The sequence below is a fragment of the Pelodiscus sinensis genome, chromosome 5 (assembly GCF_052426305.1).
Source record: "Pelodiscus sinensis isolate ZL-2025 chromosome 5, ASM5242630v1, whole genome shotgun sequence".
Taxonomy (NCBI): Eukaryota; Metazoa; Chordata; order Testudines; family Trionychidae; genus Pelodiscus; species Pelodiscus sinensis.
Window position 1 is genome coordinate 128,187,831 of NC_143056.1, and position 19,719 is coordinate 128,207,549.

At 54.0% G+C, this 19,719-nt stretch overlaps 1 protein-coding gene across 4 annotated transcripts in view; it reads right to left on the reverse strand.

The window, feature by feature from the left end:
* Positions 1 to 3,053: 3,053 nt before the first annotated feature.
* Positions 3,054 to 19,719, reverse strand: part of KDM2A (lysine demethylase 2A) — an 81,780-nt gene continuing 65,114 nt past the window's right edge. For 2 of the 4 annotated variants that reach the window (XM_075928560.2, XM_075928564.2), the window contains exons 14-23: positions 13,890 to 13,973; positions 11,898 to 12,164; positions 11,542 to 11,673; positions 11,368 to 11,457; positions 10,754 to 10,978; positions 9,364 to 10,076; positions 8,058 to 8,221; positions 7,390 to 7,548; positions 6,794 to 7,009; positions 3,054 to 5,921 (exon numbers count right to left, since the gene is read on the reverse strand). In XM_075928560.2, the coding sequence (XP_075784675.2) occupies positions 5,740 to 5,921; positions 6,794 to 7,009; positions 7,390 to 7,548; positions 8,058 to 8,221; positions 9,364 to 10,076; positions 10,754 to 10,978; positions 11,368 to 11,457; positions 11,542 to 11,673; positions 11,898 to 12,164; positions 13,890 to 13,973 (2,232 nt within the window). In that variant the 3' untranslated portion in view covers positions 3,054 to 5,739. The remainder of the gene's footprint in view (positions 5,922 to 6,793; positions 7,010 to 7,389; positions 7,549 to 8,057; positions 8,222 to 9,363; positions 10,077 to 10,753; positions 10,979 to 11,367; positions 11,458 to 11,541; positions 11,674 to 11,897; positions 12,165 to 13,889; positions 13,974 to 19,719) is intronic. The other 2 variants (XM_075928561.2, XM_075928565.2) reach the window with 2 other exon arrangements.

The following is a 19,719-nucleotide window of genomic DNA, read 5'->3' on the forward strand; positions in this document are numbered from 1 at the left end:
GTGGATTGGCACTGCTGACTGCCCTCTTGGATGATGCTGCACGAAGGCAATGTTTTTGGAAATGGCAAATGACTCAGGACCCAGGCTCCTTTTCCAAGGTGATTTAGATACCTCAGACTCTAAATCCCCATGGCTTTTGAAAGCATTCCTTTTCTCAATTGCCATCTCTGGGCCTGCTTCCCTTTCATGGCTTTGTCTCTTCCAACTGAGCTCTTTGGGTAGGGACTGTCACTGTGAATTTGTGCAGCGCATCATGCAACAGGGCTCTCCAGGCATTACTGTCATGCAGCCCCGCCTGGCTTCTCTTGGCATTCAGAACAGGGAACTAGCTGCTTCCAAAGAGAAGATTGTTTGGGCAGAAAATATGTCCGAGCAGCACGTCCAGCTAGATAGTAAATATCCAGAACAATGTGAAACAGGTATTAAAAGGGGAGGGGCTAAACCCATTCCATGTACATTGGTAGATGAGTGACCATTTAGAGGGGCTGGGATACTGAGCATCTTTTTGTGATATTTGTTCAGCACCTTGTGCCCGGGGGCCCTGGCCCATGATTGGGGCTCCTAAATGCTGCCATAATAAACTATTCCAAAGTGAATGGAAGGGGCTAGTGAATTCTCATTGTTCAATGCCTCAGTTTCCACTGATCCCTTCGGAGGGAACCTAGGCTGTAGCCGTCACGAACATGTTGCTTCCCTATGTTGTTAGACTGATAACTCTTCATATAGAGATGAGTGCAATGGAAGTGAGATTTCCCCTCCACATTCACGTTAGTCCTCACCAAGCCCAGGCAAGAAAGATTTCAATGCCAAAAAGCTTGCTTTTGGGCAAAGTCAGGAGTCTGGGGAGACAAAAGTTTGGAAGGAAAGTTTTGACATGATCTCAGCCTGAATGAAATAGAGGTTAAGAGGAAGGAAATAATTCTATGAAGAGCTCACAGAACCAAACAGCAGCTGCAGGAGTCAGACGACACTGGGTCAGAGCCTCTTGCTTGCTCTTCCTACCCAAACCCCAAGTGAATGGATGAAAGGAGCAGATGAAAAGAGGTTAGATTTCAGTTAAGCATTGGACCTAGGAGTGGAAGGGCCTTCTGAGGTCATCACACCAGGTTCTCTGCAATCACAGGAAGCCTGTGATGATAATCCCAGTCATGAACTAGTCTAGCACCATCACTGTCCTTTAGCTTTAACAGCTCTTCTCCCTCACTGATATTTATACCCCTGATGTATTCAGAGACAGCAATCCATCTTCTCCCCTCAGCCACCCTGGTTTTATTAAAGCTGAACAAGACAAGCTCTTCCATTTCCTCTTGTAAGCCACATCTCTAATCACATCCAGTCCTTCTCCACACCTGGTCCAGTTTGAATTCATCCATCTTGAACCTGGATGACCAGAACTGCCTAGAGTGTTCCAGACATCTTTTACCCTGCTTCCTTCTGTGATATTCATTCTTCTCTCTTCTGGAAATCATCTTTCCCCGATTCATTCTACGTTGTCATTTGCCTTTTTCACAGCCACATTTGGCTCATAGTCCTCCCACAATCAACTATACACCTAGGCCTTTCTCCTTTTGCCATTTCCAAACTGAGCTTATAGCAGATTTTATTAGTGCATGATCTTGAATTTCATACTATTGCATATCATCCCATTTCTATTAGTCCAGTCCGAAAGGTCATCCAATTCTTGCTGTAGAATAGTCCACTCCTTTTCATTGATAATACTTCCCGACTAATCTCGCGCCTACTCCAATTTTTTGTTCCAGGGTCATTATTTGAAAGTCATTCCAAACACTTGGCATTAGCATGATCACATGGCCACACTATTAAGCCTGGTTTAAGTGGTAATGACACAAGAGGCAAGGTAAGTGCCTGTCCAGTCACTGATCTGAAGGGCAAGAGACTGACTGTGATAATCTAGTAACAGGCCAGAGAACTGCCCCAAAATGTTTGTTTGAACAAGAGCAGAGAAAAAGAGCATCTAATCTTGAGTTAAAAGTGGCCAGTCATGGAGAATCCACCAGAGGCCTTGGTAATTTATAAATGTTTAATTACATTCAGTTAAAAATTCAACAGGCAGATGGTGCTAAATTGGTGCAATACCTCAGCCAAGAAAGGCAAAGAGATTTGAGCAGGACATTATTGGCTAATAGCCCACCTCTCCTATACGAGTTCAATGAGGCAGAGAAACGAGGGCAACGGTACCTCTGAAAAAGACTCCAGCATGGTGGTAGAGAACTTTGCAATATGGCATGGTAGCAGAGAACAGTGTAGGATACACAGAGGCACCTTACCTGATTCCACATGCAGAGTGATTACGTTTAAGGCCAGAGGGCACCAACCATACCATGTAGCGATAGCTCCTTTGTGTCGCAGAATAAACAGTCACAAAGTTAAAGTATTGCAGTCTCAGAAAACTACACAATTGCACACCACAGCCAGATAATAGGTCAGAAACAGGCACAAGATGTCTAAGGAAAGGGTAGGGACAAATGATGCTGTAGAGACATACCAGCAGTGAGCGCTTTCAGCTTGTGAATCCAGACTCCTGGGAGGTGGTGGGGATTTTAACTCAGATAGCAGTAGTATTTGGTTCTCTCTAGCTCCATCCACCAGAGCCACAAAGCACTTCTCGGCTTCAGTGCAACTGCAGCTTTGCTTCTCTGCTAAAAACCCCCAAACAAGTTTCAGTGAAATCCAAGGTAAAAAGGAGCTAGTGAAAGGAGCCAGCCTACAGTCTCCTAAAGCATGCAAAGGACGTTCAGCATTAGAGGTACCTCTATGGAGTTGAAAGATGACCTGCAGAACATACACAACACGCGCTTCATCTTTTACTTCTTCACAAGAGCCTGAAGACTCCAATCATAGAACCAGCAGGACTCTGACAAGTGAACCAGCTTAATGGAAAAAGGACAAGCTAAATATGTCCAATAATTTGCCTGGAATGACTATGATGCTCCTCCGGTCACCTGAAGGATGACAGCAGTGAAACTAGGGATCTGAGTAGGCCCATTGACTTGACTCCCCTTTCCCCACACAAACAACGTGCAGACCTGATACAGTGTTTTCTTTAAACTTTTATTCCAAAAATCCACCCCCAAGAAACAAAATATTTCCCTTCAGAGGCTGGTATCTTCCCCCCCTCCCCCACAAACATCTCTCCTTTCATGTGGTAATATGTTATGAGCAAAGATTCTCTCTAAAACCAGTATTGGAGAATGCTTAGAAGAGAAAATAAAAACAAAAAAAAATTCCAACTAGCTCCCCCTCCCTTTGCCCCCACATCATAACCCCCAACCCAAAGAGCATAAGACTTGTTTTCTTTTACCCTTAATGCTTACATTTAATTTTAAAGCACAAATGTTGGAGATGGACTCTAAATCGCCAACAAAAAAATATATATTTACAATATTTCTCTGGGGGAAAAAAAAAAAAAAACACAAACCACAACCAAAACCCTTTAAACCAATAGTGACTTTCTTCAGGGAGTTTTATTTAGGGAGCAAGGTTTGTTTTTAATCACTAAGTGATTTCATATATATATATATTTTTTCTTCTTTCCTTTGTGGATTTTCATCCCTTGCCCTCCAAGGTGGTGGCCAGTTACAGGAATGAGTCTCACACCTGTGATTTTTAAGTCTCTGAAGCCACAGACTTAGCGGAGGGCTGTATGAGAAGGCTGTGAGACAGCAAACTTAAAGACTGACCACTTCCTTCACCCATCAATCAGCTCAACTCCTCCTCCTGCCTACCACGGACACCCCTGGTGCACTGATCCACTCAGCGCCGAATGCATGTGATGGTAGTTAAGATGCTTTTGTATTTCAAACTGAAAAGCCAGCCCAGAAATCTTCAAAGGCTGGAAGGTCCCCCAGGTCAGATGCACTTAGATCTCCTGCTTACAGCTTCCCCTGCCTTCCTTTAAAAGCAACAAAAATAAGTAGTTCGATTCTTCTGTTTTCCACAGGAGTAACCAAAAACAAAATGGCAGAAAGCTTCCACTCCTAGGCCAGTGAGAACAACAAAGAGGGCTTTTGTGTGTGTGTCCAAAACTCTAATCAACTGTGGCAAAACTCCCATGTACCGAGGCACTGCGGAATTCATCACACTTGCGCGTTCCAGTCAGCAAGCAAGCAGGCTCAGGCTATGGAGGCCGGGGGGGAGGGGGAAGCGCAGCGCCTGAACCCCCAGTGGGGGTTCAGTGGATCTAAACAAAGACATCTCCCACCCCCAGCCAACACTGCAGCAGCAGAAGTCATTGGTGCCAGAGCATTCAGAGCCAGCAGGCTGCGGGGAGAGCTGGAGGGGTGACAGCTGCTTCTGCCTCCCTTATTGCTTTTGAAGCAGTGAGGGTGCATCTGGTCGATTCTCCTTTGAGGTTTCACAACCACTCGTCCCTCCCCTTTTCCTGCTGCTTAGAGAGTTCCTTTCTCCCCTGCAGGGCTGGAGAGGGGTTGGGGGAACACGTGGCAGGCTGGTTTTGTGCTATCAGTATGCTGAGAGAGGGGGGATTTGGGGGGCAGGAGGAGGGGAGGAAGAAAGCAGAGTGCAAACTGTGCATTAAACATCGACAAGCTCAGTCGGGGGAGCGTCCAATCACTCGGCAGGGAGGGGGGAGAGAATAACAATGACCCAAAATAAGATTCCAACCTTTCTTTTTAAAGTGCAAAAAGCTCTCTGCTGCCCAAGAGAGAGGGTTCTTTGGACCGACCATTCATTGCAAAGGAAAAGCGGCAGCTGAAGGGGTAGGGGGACAGGGCCAGTCACGCCCCTCTCCACATTGCCCAATTCAGGAGCCGACAGCGACGCGCTAGGTGGCAGGATGGAGAAGGAGCCTCTCCTTTGGCTGCGGCATCCCAAGAGCGTTCAATGACACTAGCCTGCCTGACGGGGGTGGGGAGAGCACACAGCCTACGCTGTGCAGGATCTAGAAACCCCTCTGGAGTCCTCCCTGAGCTCTGATGGAACTGGCGCCCTGCAGGCCCCCCACCCCTCACCCTTCCAGAAGGCCTGGACGCTCATCCTGAGGGGGCTGTGGACAGATGATGCTCCAAGCAGGCCAGCGCTGCTCTGAAGCGGAAGCTTGGCTGGCCATGGAAGAGACACCTAGGCTTGAGCGCGTACGGCCATGGGGCTCTTGCTCACCACATGCCAGCTGCCCCCCCGACACATCAGCAGGAGGTAACCCCGGTCACTTTCGCTAGGCCAGGCGAGAGGAGGACAAGCGTCAGGGCAGAGACGTGGCATGCGTGCGAAGTAGGACAAGCCGCAGGGCCAACAGCGACACACATGGCAGTGGCACTGGAGAGACTGAGCACGCTTGTTTCAGCCCATCCAGCTCCAGCCCCTTTTCCGGGGCAAAGCGCTCCCCTTGCCCACACTCGGCAGGAAGTGAAATCTGTTTTGGGGTGCCACGGGGGGAGAAAAGAGGGGCACATTTCCCTGTGCAGACACCTCTGCACAACCTCTGACAGAGCAGCCAGGCTGCAGCGCGCGCCCCTGGCCACTGCCCATTCCTCCTCAGCTATGGGCCAGCCTGGCAGGACTCCTTCCCCTGCTGAAGTCCCAGGAAGAGAGAGGAGAGACAGTGGCATCAGACTGGTTGATGCCCTGCCTGCAGAGGTGGGTGATGGAGGAGTGCAGGCTGCCAGCCTCACAGCAGGTCAGGGCTGGGGAGGAGGAGCGGCTCTCCGAGAGGGGTGGGATGGGATCTTTCCTTCTCCTCAGTCTGCCTGGGGTAAGTCTCTAGCTGATTTTCTGTATCAGCTTCTCGTCGGACAGGCAGTAGAGGCTGCTGATGGACAGGTCTGAGATGAAGTGCTCGCAGGCCTTGCGGGTGATCTGCTTGCAGCCTCGCAGGTCGATCAGGGTGAGGTTGGAGATGCGCCGCAGGTACAGCAGGGACTGGTCTGTCAGCTTATTGCAACCTTGGCAGGAGAAGAGGAGACAGGGTTTACCGCAAAGCACTCTATCTCTGCCATGAAGGGCCCTGCACACCCCACAGGAAGCTGGCACAAGTCTGGCAGGGGGCTGGGGCAGCTGGAAACGTGGGATAGGTTAGGGGAAGGAGCAGTCCCTGAATTTTAACCTTTTCCACCTGCCCTAGAGTGGATCTACACCATCCATGCTGCAGCTGTCAAGAGGGAGATGGTGAATTCTGGTCGCTAAGGGAAACCTTGTAGATCTGGCTGGTAATTGTCAGCCAACGTTTGTCAGAAAAGGCTTATTTCACTAAATTCAAGTGTTCCATGGGGATAAGTTTGCTTAGTGGAAAGCTGCCTGGTTTCCAAGAGCTCTCGTGCTTTCCTCCCACACACCTGGTCACCTGCCACAAAACTGGGAACGCAGCTTGGCCCTGCCAACCCCGGCACAAGCGAGGAGTCCAGGCTGCATGCCCGAGAGCCTGAAAGGGCTGCCTGGTGTCCGGGCAGCTTGGAGAGTCAGCTATCAGCTGGCACTTTGATCTCAATCTTGCATGGAATGAAGGTTTTCGTCTGTTTGGACGTTCCCTGCCCCCCCCCCCCCCTCCAGAATGGGAATGGTGGGTTCCAATCAGCCCTCTTAGGGCTAATGACTTAATGTGTTGCTGCTGGGGGTCACTCAGCCCCAGTTCACACATCCTTCAAAAGCTGGGCTGTGAAGGCCACGACTGAGCCAACATGGAAACTAACCCTCCTCCTCTACCACTGGCCCCCAGAAACATGGACCCCCACTGCAGCAAGGGTAAAGGAGGGCAGAGCAGTGACCCTGTCTAGCATAATGCAGGGCACCGGCGGAGGGGTGCAGAGGTTGCAGGCACCTGCCATGTTGATCTCTGTGAGCGAGTTGCGTGTGGAAGACCCCACGGCCGTTAGGAGGTTGGCCGACTGGTCCGTAAGGTGGCTGCAGTGACTAAGGTCGAGACGTGAGAGCAGGGGCATATGGCGGATAATAAGCCGGAGCGTGGCATCAGTGATGTCCAGGCCAGCTAGCCGGAAGTCTGTCATGTTGCGGAGTTTGCTGCGATTGTCTTGACCTGCAGAGATGTGTGGAACAGAATCAGGTCCTGGCCAGCCCCTGCGGCATTCCCACCTGGTACAGGCCAGCACCTCCCACTTCATCGCCTGCCCTTGAGAGGTGAACTTCTGGTAAGTCAGTGCAGCCCAACCGCCCCACAAACCTACTGGGGACCACAGCCCTAACACTGATCCCCAGGAAAAACCCTATCCCCTGCCAGCCACAGCTCTCACCCCACTCTCTGAATACCCCCCTTGCTCACCTCAGCCCTGCCTCCATGAACACCACGCCTGGACACCCTCCTTGCGAACCACGGCCCTGCCTCCCTGAACACTGCCCCAAGATCCTCCCTTCTGCAACCACAGTGCCCACTCTGGTGCAACCCAGGAGCCAACATACTGGGTTTGTCTGTTGGAGGCGTGAGCAAGTCCCGAATCTGAGGGTCCTTGATTCCTACTGCCCACCGAAGATCGAGGGTCCTGAGAAGGGGGCAGCTGGAGGTACTGAGCGCACAGACTGCAGACCAGGAACAGCCTGCTAAGATGAGGTCTTTCAGGCCTGCAAGGAAGAGGGGGAGCCAGTGAGTTGGAAGATACCTGATCTTCAAAACATCCCTTTGTCCACAGCCCCACCAACACACTCCAATGACTTCACTTCTCTGCTGCAGGTGGGGGCTAGAAGGCCAGGCTGGTGCATACACAGAGCCTGAAAACCCAGCTCATCCCGGTAAGGGTAGGGCTGTGGAGAACTCCTCTTCAATGCTGGGGAGATGGGGACACAGGGAATTAACTGCCAGGGCTGACTTCCTCATGCAATTCAGGAGATCCACAAGGACTCCTGAGAGTGGGTAGTGCCACAACACGCCCTGAAGATAAGAACATGGCAGCAATACTACGTTACACAAGGGACACAGGGTTACGCCCCCCATGGGCAGGCGGGCGGGCTGACTAGTCAGAGTAGTGGTGGGGCTACTGGACAAACAGCAGCTCCACTTTACCCTTGGCATCACAACTCACATGCAGAAAAGGTTAACTCCTCCCCCCTCCACAAGCCCACGCCCCGCCGACCTGGCAGCCTGTTGACAAGCCAGGTGAGCTGTTTTTTGGAGATATTGGTCCAGCTGAGGTCGAGGCTGACCGGCTGCCTCTTGATGATGCCGCTCAGGGCCTGGGGAGTGATGGACTTGCACCTGCTCAAGTCAATCTTCGTCCACAATCTCTTGTCACAGCACCTGATGCAGAGAGACAACCAAGTTGGACAAAAGTGCCCAGAGCCCCAGCGAGACAGACCCAGCAGTAACGTGCCAAAGCCCAAACCAGGGCCGGGGGACTGGCTGTGCTCATTAGACCTCTGTAGACTCTTAAAGGGGATTGTTCCCATACACCCCCAGCTCCTCTCTGTCTTGAGACACATTCCAGCTTATGCTGGAGAGGAGCCCAGCTGTACAGCTCACTCATCAGAGCAGAGGCGTTAGGCTGCTCTGGGAACCAGCAGCACGGCAGTCAGTTCTCTCAACATGCTGGCTACACTAAGGACAAGGGATCACCAGGAAGAGAAGCAATACTGGGCCAACAGCTAACAGGTCACAACCAATGTTCCCTCTAAACTTTTCCATCCACATGTGGAATAATTTTATACGCACCAAGGCATTTGTGAATGTGCACCACCACCAGTACAAACAATACATCTAGCTATGGGCGTGCTGCATTGAAATCTCTCCTCAGCGCCCAGCTTACAGGGAACACGGGTCACAACCTTGACAGGCCTGTTAGATCTAGCGTGTCTGTGCCATCTCTGAGGGGTTAAGGACAGATGGGTCCCTCCTCCCCACCTCACTAGCTCTGAGACTGCATGATCTGCCTGAAGGGCCAGCTCTTCTCACACAAGCTACCAGTAACTCCAGTACAGTGATGGGAGCCAGTAGTTAGCCCCAGGCAAGAGATACTCAGGATCCCATGGGAGGCTTCTCTGCAACAGCGCAGAGCCCGGAGTCCCCAGTCCGGTCGTACTGCGCCCTTGGTACAGCCAGGAGACAGCTCTGCAAAGCTGCCAGCAGAGGGTAGTGCACACTGAGTGAGTCACAGGAAAGCAGAGGAGAATGCAGCTTTGGCCACACTAGGCACCAGCAAGGCGAGGCGCTCAGGAAGTGCTCTCTGCTGGAGAGGACAATGGGCTGGTGATAGCCCAATCAAGCCACTGCAGGGAAGCGGGGCGGCACAAATAGCAGCACAGCAAGCGTCAGCACCAGCATACCTCCCCCGAGAGCTCCCTACAGCAACCCACCCAGCTCTGGTTATCTTCCATTTGGTACCAACCAGCTGGTGGGCTCCGCTGCCTTGGCCGAGGGCTGGGCTGGCACCGTGCCCCACTTACCATTTGTACCAGGTCTTGCACACCCGCATGCACTCGCAGAGCTCCCTGCGGCTGAGGTAGCGGAAGACGGACATCCACACCTCGCGCTGCATCCAGCTCTCCTCGCCATCCTGCGCCCGGCCGCCTCTGCCATTCAGCCGGGCTGCCGCGCCCTCCTCAGCACTCTCTTCCTCCTCGTCCTCGTCCTCCACTACCGCCTCCTCCTCGGCCGTCTCCTCCTCCCCAGCCCGCTGGGGCGTCCTGGCTGGGCAGTGGCGCACGACCACGCGGGGAGAGTGCCGCAGGTTGGTGGAGGAGGCGGTGATGGCCTGCAGCTTGGGCACGATGGAGGTGCCGTGCAGGTCTTTGGCCGGCCTCTGCAGCGTGACCGTGAGGTAGGAGCCGTGCAGCTTGGCCTTCTCCACCTCGGACAGCTCCTTCTTGCCGCTGGGGTTGTTCTCCTTCTCCCGCACCATGGTGCGCTCCGTGGCCTGGAGCCGCAGCAGCTGCCGCCGCTTGAAGCGCTCATCCCGGCTGGCGCTGTGGTGGTCGCTGGGGCCAGCCCCTGGGGACGAGCGGGTCACCACGCCCCGCGGTGAGGCCGGGTCGTGGATGAGCTGCAGCATGGAGGTGGGCGAGTGCGGTGGGGGCGTCAGGGGCTCCTCGCAGCTCCGCAGGGGCCGCAGGACTTTGGCCTGCACAGTGTCCTCGTCGCTCTCATCCATCTTCCGCTTCTGCGAAGCAGCCAGGAGAGGGGAGTTAGCATCTCACCCGTCATCAGTGCTAGCCCCAGACAAGAGCAGCCCAGCTGACTAGCAGGCAAGACCCATGGCCAAGGCACTGATACAGGGACCCACTCACCTGGGCAAGGCCACCTTCTCTGGGCATTGAACAGAGGGGTCCACTAGCACCCAGTCTATGGAGGAAGGGCTAGGGAGAGCTCATCTCCATCCCACCCTGCACCCAGCACTGTCCATAAGGCAGGCTTGCTCCCCTAACAGGGCCTTGCAGCAGCCAGGGTAGGGAGCAGAGTGCTACAATATGAAGGGCAGTGGGGCTCAAGCCAACCATCCCTGCTCTGGGTGTCTTTACAGCAACCTGACACCCAGGTCCCAGCAAGCTCACCAGGCCTCACCCACGTCTGGTTTACAGCAGCCCCTCTGCCATTTGCAAGCCCAGCTGCCCAAGGACTCCGTCAAACATCTGGAGTTCTACCAACCGGTGAGGCAGAGCTGTGGACACTGGCTTGGAACTGCAGCTCCTAAGGCCACACCTGTCTCAGGGAGCGGCAGTGGCAGTGCTGCTGCGCTAGGTCTCCCCGGCCAGTTGGAAACCTGCCTTCTTCCCCCACAGGCTGGACACAGTCCTCACCTCCCGAGTGGCAGCCCACCCCTGCAGGAGGATCCCCCACCTTGCTTGCCTCTGCTGGGGCACTGCTCTCGGGAGCAGTGGGCACGGTTCTACGTATGAGCTGGTAACCGTAGTTCTGCCGCCTAGGCAGCGCCGCCAGCCTCCACTTGGCCAGCCGGCGCCGCACATAATCTGCTCGCTGCTTGGCGGCAGGGTCTGGGCGCCAGTGCCCTTTGAGGAGCCGTTTCTTCTGCAAGATGCTGGAGTTGGCTTGCTGACGGGCTCTCTGTGAACGCCAGGGGGTGGAGATGGCAGAGCTATGAACCTGCTCCACTGGAAGTTAGCAATGTGCAGATCCGCCAGTGCCCGCCAGTCACCTGGCCCCATCAAGGTGCCACAGCTCCACCAGTGCCCACCTGCCTGACGTGGCACTCAGTGCCCTCTAGAACACACGTGCCTGGCCCCATGGCATGACGACCCCAACCAAGGCTCCTCAATGCTCCTGCAGCTGTGTCCAGTGAGTGTAGAACCCCACAACCAAATGGGTTCCCCCCCATGCCTCCCCGCCCAAAAAGAACTAAGTGGGGTGGGTGTTCAGAGGGCAATCCAAGTGCCCGCATTCTAGCCCACCAGAAGGACCCCACTGGTGCGGTCTGAGAGCGGTTCTCCTCTCACCTGTCCCTTCTCCGAGTCATCGCCTTGGTAGCACTTCGGACACTCCCAACAGTTGGGCAATTCGTCATTCAGCAGCCCTTCCCCGTCCATCTGCAGACGGGAGATCCCAAGTAGTTAGCACCCCCCTTCAGCCCTTTGTGCTTCCCCACCCCCATGCTGCTGGGCCCACCTCACCTGCAGGCAGCCAGGGTGAACGATCTCATTGCAGATACAGCATTCCATGAGCTTCTTCTCAAAGTCCTGCGAATCCTCGTTCTGATCCACCTCCCCGCAAAGCGCGCACGTGACTGAGTGAGGCAGCCTGGGCTACAAAGGAAGCCGAGAGTGAAACCAGGGAGACAGGCCCTCACGGTTGGGGGGAGGGAGGGAGGAGATAGCTAGTTGCAGGAGCTCTCTTGCGTTTCCCCAGATTCTGCTCCGTCAAATTCAGATTTGGTGCAGAAGGCTCAAGCAGATTCACTTATATCCCTCCCCTCCAGTGGCCAGCCACAGCTCCCTCAGCCCCACACGTAAATCGCTGCAGAACTCACCGCTAAGCACTGCCGGAGGACACAGGACTGCTTCATGCGACCAGGCCCCCCAAACTTCTTCATATCCCTGCAGTAGTGGCACATGCCGCACTCGCCCTGCATGCAGGCCTTGCATTTCCGGCACCGCACCCGCCTCCGCCGTGCTCCCGACACTATCGGCGACACTGTGGGCCTTACGGGCACGGGGCGTGGAGCTGGCTTCATGGTGTGAGGCTTGGTGATGGGGATGGTGGGCAGACGCACCTTTGGCCGGGCCTGGAGCTTTAGCTAGCAATGGAAGCACAAAGGAGAGGTCAAAGATCAGGAGATTTGTGGCTCTCAGCTCTGTTGCGTTTGGGCAGCAGGAGCATCTCAGCCAGCCTGCATCTCACACCTTGCTCTGAAAGGACTACACAGACGCAGCCCGGTCAGCGTTTTCCTCATTTTACAGAGCTGGGAACTGACGCAGCCAAGGGGAGACAGGGTTAGAGCCCGGGCCACGCAGCCAGGTGGGAAGCCGGCACTTCCATACCATGAGCCAAGGAAAGGTAATGACTATTTGCAGCATTTACCTTCTTCGCCAACCCAAGACCCAATCTCTTCTTCCACTGAGTCAGAGCTGCAAATGGGCCCCGACAGGCGTGGGCAAACCTTCTGGCCCAAGAGCCACATCCGGGTACCAAAACTGTATAAAGGGCTAGGTAGGGAAGGCTGTGCCTCCCCAAACATCCAGGTGTGGCCTGGCCCCACCTCCAGTCTAACTCTCATTGCTCCCTGCCCATCCCTCCTGTCACCTACCCAATGTAGGTGCCCGCTGACCCCCCGGGACTGCACTGCCCAGAACATCTGTGCTAATGGCGCAGTGACTGCACTGTTCAGGCGCTGGGGAAACGAGGCTGCAGGGGAGGGGATGCAGAAAGGGAAGGGCCAGGGGCTAGCCTCTCTAAGCAGTCTGATCATCAGTTGCCCCTGCTCACTGCACTACCCAGTAGCTGGGCTGGCTCCTCCCGGCAAGGCTGTCCTGACTGGCTCTATGGTGGGAGCTCGGGGGCTGGAATTAAGGACCTCCAGCCTTCCCCTGGTGAGGCTTGTCTGACCCAGGGCCCGTGGCTGGGAAAGTGTGCCAAATCTGAAACTGTTTATAACTGTCCCAGCCACTAAGAACCTCTGCAACAGTTTTCTCCTCACACCACAGCAAATTCTCCAACTGCTAGTGCTTTATACCACTGGAAGCCAGGATCCAGGTTCAGCCTGCTAGGGCTGGTAAGGGCTCTCGATCTAGCAAGGCTTTTTGGCCCAGGCCTGACTATACCGAGGCGTTGTTCTTTGGTGCAGTACAGTCTCCAAAATCTCCTCTGAGAGGCACTCTACTCTGACATTTCTAAAAGCAACGCCCATGGGAAGAGTGGCCAGAACAAAAGGGACTTATCCCAGCTGGTGCTGAGTTTTTCCCGTACCTCCGTGAGGAGTAAGCCGCAGACCCACCTGGCCAAAGGGTACGAGTGGGGGGCTTTGTGAATCTTTCACCAAATCAGTAGGGAGGTCGGCAGGCAGGCAGGCAAACTACTTGGCCGCTGCCAACGTAATCATTTGCCAGAGGTGGCCCATTATCCAGCATCCTCACTCCCTTTTGGGGACCAGATTTCCACTTCTGAACTTACAGGCAATTAAAAAATATAAGGTATGTACTGAACTCCGAGTCACCTTTAAAATGTAGGCCTTTCTGCTTATTCCTGCATATCTGCCAAATAAGTTATGCAAACATTTCAGCCTATGGGAGCTTTCATAACGTTTTCCCTGCCTCCTCCCATCCCTCTTCCTGCATGTAAGCGGCTCTGCGAAGGGCTGATGGGAGCATGACTTCCCTTCCCCCCGGAGGGTCACCAGACAGGTAGGCTCCAGGGCTCTGCTCTCCATTTCCACCACTGGAATCTCCTCAGAAACAGCAATAGGAAGGAGAGCAGCTCCATGAACCCAAATGACCAGCAGCCATGGGATGGCCCCATCTCTTACCTTGTCTCTCTTGGGCCACTGGACTATAGGGACTCCTGTAAGTGCCAGTTTGGGATCGCTGTTTGCGTGCTCTTCCAGCAGCAGCTATTGGACGGGAAAGGGAAAAGGAAGACAAACAGAAGCACAGGTCTGTTAGCACGGGAGCACGCAGCTGCTGCCAGCCTGGATCTGTCCAGATGCCAGGGAGAGAACATTCCTTACACGATCTGCTGCAGAGGCTGAGGAAGCGATGTCCCCCCCCCCCCCCCAACACACCTGTTTGTTAGCAGAACTGAGCTACGCAAGCGATCGTTGTCATCTGGCCATTTCAGCCCCGCAGTCCCTGGCCGACCATACGGAGGAGAGAGTGGCCATGTGGGGACTAGCCCTTTTGAAACAGCCTGGGGCAGAGGGGAGGAAACCCAGGCGCCAAGCTGGGGCACAATGCTTCCCTGTAATTCAAATGCTAGAAGCAGCAGGCGGAGTGCAGGCCTGCCAGCCCCTGCACTGATTCTCACTAGGCAGCTACACAGTGCTGGGTGCCAGGTAGCTAGAAGCTTCCTCCCGTTCTGCCTTCCAGTTTGGATTTCACAGCAATGAACATTTCCAAAAGGCGGGGGAGCTCAGAGGCTTCTGGGAAGGTCCCCTGGGCTGGCCCTCCCGCCTTTAACATGCGGACACATTCTACAGCCAGGTGTTAGCGACAGGCGCCCGCATCCCCCAGAGGGCACGTGGGCTGCCAGTTCCCAGCCTCCAGCCTCTGCTTTCCACCCCACCCACCCGGATTACCGTTGCAGATGTGCTTTATTTACTTGGCTGTTGCTATGGCTACGCTTTCAGTAGCCTCCCGCTGGCAATCCCATTCCCATGTGCCAGGCAAGCTGCCAGGAGGGAACAGGGCATGGGCTGGGCTGGGCTCATACCCACCGCAGAGGATGCACGTTGCCCAAAGGCAGGCTCTGCCGGGGAGGGCTGCTTTCCAGTTACTCCCCCGCCCTTCTGAGAAGGCTGCAGGCGAGCGGAAGTGGCTGCCTCCACTCCCACAGCAGCGCAGCATGCTGTCCACAACCAGACTCTCCTCCCCCAGCCAGCCTTCCCATGAGCACACAGTGAAAGGAAAGGTCAGGGTCTTGGGGCGCGCAAGCGCACTCCTACACACACACTCCAACGCCTCTCAGAGCAGGGAGGGGAGAGAGAAATGCACTCCGGGGGGGGAAGCTGTTCAGACACGCACACCCTGATCTGAGTGGGAAGGGGCACACCCTGATCCACCATTTAACAAGGCAGTTTGGGGGCAGGGGACCCTAAATGTGTCCCCTCTGCTTTGATGTGGGGACAGGGGGGGAAGTGCCAAATCTCAGCCCTGAAACAGACCGCTGCCAGGATCCCAGCAAAAGTGGAAAATGCTCCCACAGAGGGAATGGGAGGTGAGCCTCCTGCCCCAGGACACCCCTGAAAAAGGTGCAGGGCCCCCACTTCTGCCAGTGCACCCCAGCCAGAGGAGAGGGGAAGCCTGAGCCCCCCGAGGGCGCTGTTTCAGGAGGCGGCTCTCACAGCACAGTGCCAGCAGCATTGTTCTGCGGAATGAGGGTGGGCAGCTGAGTGCCCCCCAGCCCGCAGGTCCCAGCCGCTCCCCCCACGGAAGCTCGGCGAGCTGCCTGACCTTGCGTGCCACGTCCCTCTGGAGCTGCCGAGGCTGCGGGGGGGTGAAGTTTCCGAGCCCCTTTGTTCCGGTGCCCGCACTGCGAGCTGCGGGGCTCTCCCGGGCGCCTCTCCTTCCGATCTACAGCGCAAGTCTGCAGCTCCCCCCCTCCTGGGGCGACATGGTCCCGGGAGCCGCCGCCGCCGCCCTCCCCCAGCCCAGGCAGCTGCCCCAGCAGCCGCTCGCTCCGCTCCGGACCCCCGTCAGCCGCTTCCTGCTGCCCGCAGACAATGCTGCTGCGTCACCCCCATGCGGCTCCCAGCAGTGCTTTGCAGCGGAAGATGGCAGAGGAGAAAGGCAGCGAGCGAGGCGGCGCGCAGAGGGCAGCTCCGTTCTGCTGCAGAGTCAGAGGAGGCTGGGACCAGCGGCTGGCGGCGCGCTGATTGGCAGACAGGCCCGCCCGAGCAGCCCCCCTCCCCTGTCCCCTCCCCTCGCCACTGCAATCGGAGAACCCAGGGCCAGACCCCCGAGGGCTCCGGCAGCGCGGCGGACGCGGAGCCACAGCAAAGCGTTAACCCCTTGCGTGCGCGGCGGCCGGCCCGGCCTTTGCCCTGGGCGCGAGTCTAGCCCCTTCCTGGCGTGTGAAGCGGGCTTAGATCCGGATGAGAAAGGAGGTGGGGAGCCGCAGCCTCTGCTAAGCACAAGGTGGGTCTGCAGGCACTGAAGCCCGGACCTCGGGATCCAAAAGGCGGGGCCTCGAGTGAGTACTTCGCCTAAGAGCCTCCTTCGCTAAGCTCTGGAGGCAGCTGCAGCCTCTAACCAACGCGTTCCTCCCTCTCTAGTAGCTTCCTCAAAGAGCCCTCCTGGCTCAGTGTTAGTTACACAAGCCATGGCGCACCCAGCCCCTGCCCCTCACTGGCAGCAGGGCTAGAACCACTGTAATGGCGCAGCGCTATGGCACCAAACCCTCTGTAGTGGAGACCACCTCATGCCTCTGAGCACTAGGGAATCGCCACACACTGTGCCACAGCTTCAGCTAAAAATGGAGGATGTTAAGTATGAAATACGCAAGGCCCATGGCACTAATTACGGCCTTCAATTCAGTGTTACGTTGCCCTGCAGAACTGTCGCTCTTATAGAAGCTGGCAGGAAAAGCTGCAAGTCTGGCAGGTGCACCCAAAGGGCATGGGGACATGGCTGGGATGCACACGTTGGCTGGATGTTTCAGCTAAAATAATCAAGTAGTTAACAAGGCCCTGGTCTGAATGGTCTCCTATACTGTGCATCAGCATTAATACCATGGTGAACTGACCTCTGAGCTATTGCGGCAGCCTACATCCACAGCCTCAGGCAGACATAGCTGTAACCATATAGGTTAGAAGCTTTATTTTATAATAAAAGCTGAGATGTTGGATCCCAACTCTGTGGAGCACATGGGGTCCTTCACCAACCAATCACATGTACCTCCTATGAAACAGATCTCCCATTACTGCCCCTCAGTGGGAAAGGTTTCCTCATACAGTCTTATTAGGTAATGACCCTGACAAATCCAACATACATCTTCTTACTGGGGATGTGAAAGTGTAAATGTGTACATGGTTAACCCATGAGCCTGGGCTCATCCATTAACCTTCACAGTTATACACAGGCCCCTGCCCTGCACAGATGCTTCCACATCTGCAGCGCAGGGTGTATGAGTGTCTCCATGTCTGCCTCCCCTGTGTGTAAACACATAACCACTGAATTTTTCAGCTGTTACAACATTTACTTAAATCAACACATTTTAACGTCCCTACTTCTTATTAGCCTTGTGCTGTAGGAAGCTCTCTCCTCTCATCTCGCTCCATCACCACTACTCCTCTTTACAGGTGAAATGAGAAGATTTGACCCTCCCTTTCATAACAGGCGAGAAGGGAAGGGGCTAATTCCTCAGACAAAACACCTCTCTCAAGCCACACCCCTGGCAGATTTCATTGTAGATTTCACTCTGCTCTGTGGCATGGGCACAATTTCCCATATAGCCAGTGACCCGCTCTCTGCTGCAGAGAGTGTCTATATTTCATGCTTCTGGGCAGCCTCCAGCTCCCTTCAGCCACAGTTCCTCTGTCCTAATCTTGTCTCCAGCAGTGTCAGGTGTTCCCTGAAAGTGGGGCACTTGGGCGGCCACTCAGAAGACATTCAAATGATTAGCAGAGAGCCTACAGCCAGCAGCATGTGTTTCTACAGGAGGAGCACATCTGCACATACCCTGGTGCACATCAAGGAGAGGATATGATAACCAAGGGTCTAGTTTAGCAATTTTAAGAGATATGGACTTCAGCGACTGAAGCCTGCACCACCTCTTTAATAGAGATAGGGCACTGCAGCTCCAAACATGCAGAACTTAGAGGCAGAATGGAGAGGCAGGAACCTAGATGATCCTGATTTACTTGGTGGGGAGGAGGGGGGTGAAGACTGAGGTATGGGGAGCTTACATCTTGCTTTAAATGAAGGGTGACTACCCTTGCATGACCAAAGCATGGAGAGCACTACTTGCCTTGCATGCAAGGGAGGCAGTCGCAGCCTATCATGCAATGAAAGAGGATTTAATTAGTGACTGCGGAGGTACCAGAAAATAGCAGATTGGTTAAGAGATATGGAAAGCAGTTCTGTGCAGCAGTCAGACTCAGCCAGGAGCAATTAGCTCCGCTACAGACTGGCACAGCCAGACCAGGGCCGAGAGCCTGGAGATGGGAATTTCGGACTGGTTTCCCTCCAGAGTAGGGTGTCTATTCTGGGTTTGTACAGCACCCAGCTCAACGGGTCCCAGTCCCTGCCAGAATATAAACATTTACTACTGCAGTTACTAAGAGGTCCAGACTTGGGCTTATGAACAGTCTATGTCCAATTAGCCAGTAGTAAGTAACAGACTTCCCTGACAGCCCAGGTGCTACTAGACTGTTTAAGTTTTTCTTGTTACAGATTAACTCGGCTACCCCCCCAAAGCCCACTAAACAGTTACTCCACTGAGAAACCAGGTACCCAAATGAAACTTTGGGGAGCATTGTGTGTGGGAAAACAGAGTGATAAGTGACCGGAAAAAATAGATGAGAAAAACAGGCTAAGATCAGAAAGTGGTGGGAGAGGAGCCTTATTTATTATTGTGACCAGATGAGGCACACAAAAATGGCTGCGCTTTTTAAAAACCCTCAGCTGATGTTTTACCTTACATGCCTCAAGAAGAGCCACATGTAAGTGATGTGCCAGTAAGTGTTGCTCAGATGCATAAGCTCTGCACGACAATCAGGAAGTAAGAGTGCTGCTGGATAAAGGGAGTTCTCAGAAACCCGTTCTTTGCAAGAGATCTGGACCAAGCTCCAATGTTCAGGTTCTATTTATGGGGACTGAGGGATTTATGCAGCTCCTGAAGTACATATCGCTGTTTTATGATGCAGGTTACTGCAGGAACTCTCCTTTCCAACACGGTACAAGGACAAGGGAGTCCAATTCCATAGGCCTTCTTCGTGATTAGCCTGTGTAGTGATTCAGCTGCGGTCCAAGAAAGGAAATGACCCGGGATCACACCAAGTAGTATTTTTGGGGAGCCAGGAAAAGTGGGAAAAAAAGCAAGGCCTTGGAGAAGAGGGTAAGGCATGATAGGGTGAGCTTATGAGAAAGATGCAAGTGGACATGGTACAACCCCCTCAGTACTCATGTTCTACAGTCAGAAGATCTCACTCTTCAGCCTCTCTATTCCCAAGAGCTAGAAGTCAGTAAACCAGTGAAGGGTATAAACTAAGCTCAGAATGAGATTACAGAAGAATATGTATTGGAGGAGCCCACCAAGGAGAGGAGCCAGTAATCCCTAAGGCTTCCAGAGGAATGGTCGTAATGAGTTGGCAGATCATTCTATCGGCAGGACATCTACAAGAGGAAACCCTGGGCAGGACAGCAGCAAGATTGTATTGGCCTGATTTGTATCAACAAGTAGAAAAACAGATTCAAGTCCAGCCTTACATTCTAGAAAGTTGCCTTCACTAAGAAAAAAGGTCTTGTGCCATTCCAGTTGCAAGCAATGACTCTTACTACAATCACGGATGCTGCAAGACCCCTAGAATGAAATGATTTCAATAACCTATGTCTAGTGGCAGTTAATGATTATGTACCTAGAAGCCTTTCACAAAGAAGGCTTTTTAGTATCAGTAGGTGGTGAGTGCATTTGTTTAATAG